The following is a 7,500-nucleotide window of genomic DNA, read 5'->3' on the forward strand; positions in this document are numbered from 1 at the left end:
ATCGTTTTAGTACAAATTGATGCACCAGCGTCTGATTGACCTCTTCCAAGAAAACAAGATATAGGTAATAATTACCTATGGCACAATTTACTGCCAAAAATTGCCAAATTTTTTATAACAGTGGAAAGCAAATATGGGCATGCCAAATATAAAATATGATCTTGATATTGTACATCAGAAAATACTCTCTTGACAAAATTATTATATTTGGTTTCTTGTAAGAATTTATGATTACCTGCAGCGATTACTGGGCGTGACGCAGCCATCGCTTCCTCCACGTACAACTGAGACGCATCTTTCATTGCTTTTCGCCATTCTGGATCGCTTACGAGTGTCCAGACGGGACTCACATCATAGCCAATAACTCGCTCATAATCTGCTTTTACCACCGTCCTCGCTCCCTTCAGTTTCACCATGGGATCGACAGTAACAAACAGACGGCTGTCGTACTTGGCAGCAACATCCATGTCGTCCTCCGTAAATGAAACGTCTAGCGACGCACTGCTCAAACTCGCTACCGTCGCGTTCGTCGACAACTTGGATGCCGTTTGACAAACGACGACGTTCTTGGTGCGATACATTTTCGCTCCCAGTTCTACGGAAGAGATGAAGTGAGTGGCTCCCCTGTTCTCGTCGCGTATTAGACCCTTGCAGATCTCGACCATTTTGTTATGTCTTTCTTCGTCTCCACACTGTGCCATAGTTGTACTCGTATTTTCTTCTTTCTTAATGTTGATGAGCTTATCAAGACGAGACCGAAAAGAATCACCGTCATTGTCGTCGGTCCTAAAACGGATGGAGTCCGTAGACATGCTGTACTCATTTTAATCACTTATGTGCGTACCTAGACGTCTGATTGCTGTATTCTCCAGCTCTTCGTTCAACGTCGAAATAGATGGTTCTCGTGTGGATCTTCTGGCCTTCGTATCGGTGCAAACTGCGTGACTCCTTCTTGCGCTCCGCGTTGATCCCGACGTCAATCTGGAGAGGCGTGGCCAACGACGTCTTCAGACTTGCTTGCATCTCACGGCATAGCTTGTACCAGTCTTGAACGTCAGATTTGAAAGAAACATAACCGCTTCCTATTGTCAGTTGAAGAAGAGAAGACGATTTGGGGTCGATCTGTCGGTCCAGCAAGTGGTTCCCACACTCAAGGCAACTGAGTCCCATTCCGAGACCCATATCGGCCAGTTTGTCACGTGTTTTGTCGTCCAACGGGTACTCGTTCAACGTCGGATTTGTTACATCATCTAGTTCTGCGACGGACATGCTGCAAGTTGTCTGGGTCTAGCCGAGTGTTGTCCTTAGAGTCCCCACGCTGCAGGTGAGCAAACGCTACTGGCATTCTAGCTGTTCCAGATCTCCCGTCTTATGTAGCAAACCCAATCACAGCCGACCAGATGTCAGACATCCTGTATATTGCTACTTTCGAATTCCTAACACTTTACAAAGGTCAGATTAATTAACAGTCCCTTGGCTTCCTGGTCTAGAATAGAGTGAGAAATATATTTACATAGATGTCTAGTTGACTAGAGACACTGACACGTAGAGTGCGTTCATATGACAGGAAGTGGTCAGAGTAGGATACCAAGAAGACGTCAATGCACTCGGCCGTTCGTAGAAACTGCTAACCACGTCGATATCCATATGTACTGTGTGCTTTCATATTCACAGGGGCAGGAAAATGATTACAACATCAGCGCCTGTCGACTGGCTTGGCTGCATGCATATCGTTAGTAAAATACAACTAGACATGACCCATTGCAGAACATGGTTTCCATCTTTCAAAAGAGGACTTCTGGGATATGCCGTGTGCCTCAGATATCATTGACTATTGCTTAATGTCCCTTCACATTGTGAGTGTGGACAACGTTCTAGCATTGATCATTCAATGATCTGCAAAAATGATGGCTTCCCTACTTTGAAGCATAATGAAGTGAGAGACATAACAGCTGATTTACTCAAGGAAGTTTGCCATAATGTTAACATCGAACCAGCCTTGCAACCCTTGTCAGGTGAAACGTTCAGATATGCAACCGCCAAAGTTGAGTCAGGGTCTACTACCAGAGGAGTTTGGAGAACTGGTGAGAGAGAGAGAGCATTTTTATGTAAGGGTTTTTTATCCTAATGTTCGCTCCAACTTCAAACACTCTAATCTGAAGTCAGTTTTTACTGTTCATGAGAATGAGAAGAAGCGTGCATAGGCTGACTGCATATGTGAAGTTGAGCATGGATCATTCACTCCACTGGTTTTTAGTTCCACAGGAAGCACAGGCCCTGAAGCCACAAACTTTCACAAACGACTGGCAATTAAGCCTTCTTGCTGAAAAATATAGAGAGAACTGCAGCAAAATGATGCAACTGATTCGATGCCGTCTGAACTTTGCCTTGCTTCGATCATCTATCCTTTGTATTCGTGATACTAGATGTTCTATATATAAACCTGTCAAACTTGACTTATTAGGACTTGTTGAGAGTGAGGCACACCTAAATGAATGGTTAGTGTGTTGTCATTGTTTGTTTGTTTTGCTGCACTTGGGTGTTTTTTTCATGTTTTAGAAATAAAACTACCATTAATAGTATTTAGTTTGTGGAAATGTATCGTACTATCATTTATTCAAATATACTACTACTACTACTACGGACCAGAATTTGGCTATTTTGCTAATGCTGACAAACATGGCTGATCGTGAAAGAGAACAAGCAGGAGCAGGCAAGAGATATTTTTGGAGACACTTCTGTTCAGATAACAACATCAGGAAGAGACACCTTGGTGCTGCTCTTGGTAGTTCATCGTTTGTTGAAGAATATGTCAGCAGAAAGGTAGATAAGTGGGTCATGCAAGTAAAACGCTTGTCAGAGATTGCATTAACATAACCACATGCTGCTTATTCTGCATTTACTCATGGCTTGTCTTGTCGATGGTTATACATATCAAGAACTGTAGAAAACATCTCTTCCATGATGCAGCCGCTTGAGGAAGCCATTCGTGATTATTTCATTCCTAGGAACAAATGCCGTTCTAGTGTACTGGACAAATCGAACAAATGCCGTTCTAGTGTACTGGACAATCCTCGATGACCAAGATCAGTTCGTAACGAAGCCATACATTGGCAATGTTTTGTTTTTTCTTCAAGCACTTGTTTATATTAGAGAATCTGGAACAGACGAGATCAAACTGTTACGCCATACTCTTGCCAGAGTGGAGTGGATCAAGCCAAGTTCAACTTCAGTTGATTTTGATTCAGGTTTGCTTTCCCTGCAAAGGAGAAACTACAGTGAAAGTCACTTTCCTTTTATTACTCCACGAAGGCTAATATGCAAATGTGCTCTAATTGATATTAGTCAAAAACGTTTGGTTGTGCAAATTCCTGTTAGTTTATAATGTTGTATTTGTACATGGTATAGACTTATTAATTAACTATTTTTGTAATTGGAAATTGTAGACATTTGTAATATTCTAACCCTAGCTACTGACTTTCATTTGGACCAATCGTGACACCACTGAGAAGTAGATGCACATGTAATTGTGAAGCAGTAACATAAACCCTCTTTTTGGATGCCCATCATGGGCTAGTTCAGAATGTGCACGGTCTTAGAACTCGTGATGTTTAGCGTTCTGAATCTAATCGTACTTACCGAGAACCAGTCGTCGTCGGCAGACGTAAATAACGTAGAGTGTCTCTAACCTTGATGACTGATTTGAGATCTCCTCATGCACCTTGAGTTGAGAATCTAGCACGTATACAGTAATTAGCCCACGAACGCTTCAGAGTCACTTCTAATGTCTCTAGAATCTAAAACCTACTGTAATTACCCGATGCGTGAAACGCTAGGGATAGTTACATACGTCCCAGATATCGGATCTGCACGTCTACGACAATATTCTCTAAAATCCTAGGTCTGATTGTAGGGCACTTTTTCCTCTGATATATATCAGAGGTTCTCCTGGCTCTAGACTATCTATTCTACAATCATACGTTTGATTGTAGAGTCACTTTCAATCGTCTTGAAAATCTAACACCTAATTATACAATGGTCTCTATAATCAGACAGGTATGATTACTAACACTCAGTAAATCAGATATCAGATTTGCACGTCTACAACAATATTCTCTAAAATCTTAGGTTTGATTGTAGAGGCATTTTTTCCTCTGATATATATCAGACGTTCTCCTGGCTCTAAACTACAATCTACTCTACAATCATACGTTTGATTGTGGAGTCACTTTCAATCATTTTGAAAATCTAACACCTAATTACCATGGTCTCTATAATCAGACAGGTATGATTACTAACACTCAGTAAACCAGATATCAGATTTGCACGTCTACAACAATATTCTCTAAAATCCTAGGCCTGATTGTAGAGGCACTTTTCCTGTGGTACTCTTGCTTAATTATTTATCTTGTATGATAGAGTTTGATTTTCAAATACACCAGTTCTCTCAGTAGTAGTAGTAGTAGTAGTAGTAGTAGTAGTAGCGATGCCAATGTATGCTCTGGCCACAATTCCACTTCTAAAGAGTGTGCAGACGAATGGTACAAAGCAGGTATGGTATGCAGATGATGCAGCTGCTGGAGGCTCGCTAGACTGTCTACATAAATGGTGGAACAGGTTGGTTGACTTAGGTGCTATGTTCGGGTATCTTCCAAATCCCAAAAAGTCATGGTTGCTAGTGAAATCAGGAAATATTGACAAAGCTACACATCTCTTTGAAAATACCAATATCAACATTACTACAGAAGGACAAAAGTACCTTGGAGCTGCTATTGGAAACAAAGATTTCTGCAATAATTTCCTGCAAGAAAAGGTGACCAATTGGAAGTTACAAGTAGAGCGACTCAGTTGCATTGCCCAAACTCAACCACAAGCTGCTCACTCGATATTCACACGGGGTCTGATTGGACGCTGGAAATTTGCACTCAGAACCAATGAAAACTTTGCAGAGTACCTTAATCCTCTGGAGGAGGCGTTACGATCCAAACTGATTCCCGCCATAACCAATAGAAGTACTCCAGGAGACAAGATGAGAAGGCTTTTTGCACTACCACCTCGACTAGGCGGCCTTGGAATTGTAGATCCACGTTCGTTGACTTGTGAGCTGGAATACTCAAAGTTAATTTGTGCGCCACTGGTCAACCGAATTGTGCAACAAGAAACAAACCTGGATAACGTTCCTACCAAGCAGAATTCTATGAAAGCTAGCATTCGCCAGCAAAAACATCTAGCACAAAAGTCTCATTCTGAAATCACTGTCAATGATCTATCTGTGGAATTGAAACGTTCAGTTGAATTGGCCTGTGAGAAGGGTGCCTCCTGCTGGCTGACCGCAATCCCACTAGAGCAACACGGATTCACTTTGCACAAATCTGCGTTTCGGGATGCCCTGTGCCTCAGATACGGTTGGCACCCGTCCAACCTCCCAGACATATGTCCATGTGGATCTAAATTCTCAGTAGATCACTCTCTGTCATGTCCAACAGGAGGATACCCCAGCATCCGCCATAACGAGGTCCGCGATTTATTTACCAACTTGTTGACAGAGGTTTGCCACGATGTACACAAAGAGCCCGTTCTGCAACCTCTCAACGGCGAGGTGTTTCAAAAACGCTGTACTACCTCTGACGAAAATGCCAGACTTGATATTGCTGTCAGTGGATTTTGGGGTGGGCACTTCCAACGAACTTTCTTTGACGTCAGGGTCTTCAACCCTAATGCCTCATCCTACAAATCAGTGCAGATCCCGTCATTATATAAACGGCAGGAACAAGAGAAGAAAAGGCGATACGAGGAACGAATTAATAACGTGGAGCTTTCATCGTTCACGCCAATCATTTTAGCATGCACTGGAGGATGCAGTAAACTGACGTCTATTTTTTTGAAAAGACTAGCCTCACTTTTATCGGAAAAGCACCACACCGAGTACAGCACAACTATCAACTGGCTGAGATGTCGACTGTCATTTGCACTCCTTCGGGCCTGCGTGATGTGTTTGCGAGGATGCAGGTCCAAGCTTCACAGAACCTCAAGGGACTTCAACATTCTGCTGGAAGCAGCAGAAAGTAGATTATAGAAGACTGTTTATCTCAAAGTTGTTACAACCTAGAAACTTGTTGCTATAGAGGAAGCTTTTACATACAGTAGTAGTATGTAGTAGTGTGTTAGCAGATGCCATTTGATTGTTCAAATACACCAGTTCTCAGTAGTAGTAGTAGTAGTAGTAGCAGTAGTAGTAGTAGTAGTAATGACATACAACACTATAAGTGACAGATATACGCACGCAGCAAAACAAACAATTAAAAGTAGTAGTAGTAGTAGTAGTAGTAGTAGTATACGTCTGAGGGGCACCTGGCCTCCTCAGCTTAGTGACTTTACTGTACATGACATAGTAGTAGTAAAAGTTGTACTATTGTATATGACAGTAATTGTTTAGTAGTAGTAATAGTTTATTGCCATTCGCTGTAGGTTGCCGTTTGTGTATACGTAGTCTGCTATTGTTTCAAATACACCATATCTTCTCAGTAGTAGTAGTAGTAGTAGTATATTTGAATAAATGATAGTACGATACATTTCCACAAACTAAATACTATTAATGGTAGTTTTATTTCTAAAACATGAAAAAAACACCCAAGTGCAGCAAAACAAACAAACAATGACAACACACTAACCATTCATTTAGGTGTGCCTCACTCTCAACAAGTCCTAATAAGTCCATTTTGACAGGCTTGTATATAGAACATCTAGTACCACGAATACAAAGATAGATGATCGAAGCAAGGCAAAGTTCAGACGACATCGAATCAGTTGCATCATTTTGCTATAGATCTCTCTATATTTTTCAGCAAGAAGGCTTGTTAATTGTCAGTCGCTTGTAAAAGTTTGTGGCTTCAGGGCCTGTGCTTCCTGTGGAACTAAAACCCAATGAAGTGAATGATCCATGCTCAACGTCACATATGCAGTCAGCCTATGCACGCTTCTTCTCATTCTCATGAACAGTAAAAACTGACTTCACATTAGAGTGTTTGAAGTTGGAGCGAGCATTAGGATAAAAACCCTTACATCAAAAAAATGCTCTCTCTCACCAGTTCTCCAAACTCCTCTGATAGTAGACTCTGACTCAACTTTGGCGGTTGCATATCTGAATGTTTCATTTGACAAAGGTTGCAAGGCTGGTTCGATGTTAACATTACGGCAACTTCCTTGAGTAAATCAGCTGCTAAGTCTACACACTTTATTGTGCTTCAAAGTAGGAAAGCCGCCATTTTGCAGATCATTGAATGATCAATGCTAGAACGTTGTCCACACTCACAATGTGAAGGGACATTAAGCAATAGTCAATGATATCTGAGGCACAGGGCATATCCCAGAAGTCCTCTTTTGAAAGATGGAAACCATGTTCTGCAATGGGTCATGTCTAGTTGTATTTTACTAACGATATGCATGCAGCCAAGCCAGTCGACAGGCGCTGATGTTGTAATCATTTCCTTGCCCCTATGA

At 41.6% G+C, this 7,500-nt stretch overlaps 2 protein-coding genes across 2 annotated transcripts in view; one reads left to right on the forward strand and one right to left on the reverse strand.

The window, feature by feature from the left end:
- The window catches only part of LOC134182698 (uncharacterized), a 1,393-nt gene extending 1,049 nt beyond the window's left edge, over positions 1–344 (reverse strand). Inside the window, exon 1 of the mRNA XM_062650132.1 lies at positions 236–344. Coding sequence (XP_062506116.1) covers positions 236–302 — 67 coding nt within the window. The 5' untranslated portion in view covers positions 303–344. The remainder of the gene's footprint in view (positions 1–235) is intronic.
- A 4,142-nt stretch (positions 345–4,486) lies between these two features.
- Positions 4,487–6,170, forward strand: LOC134182449 (uncharacterized). Its single transcript, XM_062649853.1, has one exon. It carries the CDS (start codon positions 4,487–4,489, stop codon positions 6,074–6,076), a length of 1,590 nt encoding a protein of 529 aa, XP_062505837.1. The 3' UTR covers positions 6,077–6,170.
- The last annotated feature ends 1,330 nt before the right edge of the window (positions 6,171–7,500 follow it).

Source organism: Corticium candelabrum, chromosome 7 (genome assembly GCF_963422355.1).
Source record: "Corticium candelabrum chromosome 7, ooCorCand1.1, whole genome shotgun sequence".
Classification (NCBI taxonomy): Eukaryota; Metazoa; Porifera; class Homoscleromorpha; order Homosclerophorida; family Plakinidae; genus Corticium; species Corticium candelabrum.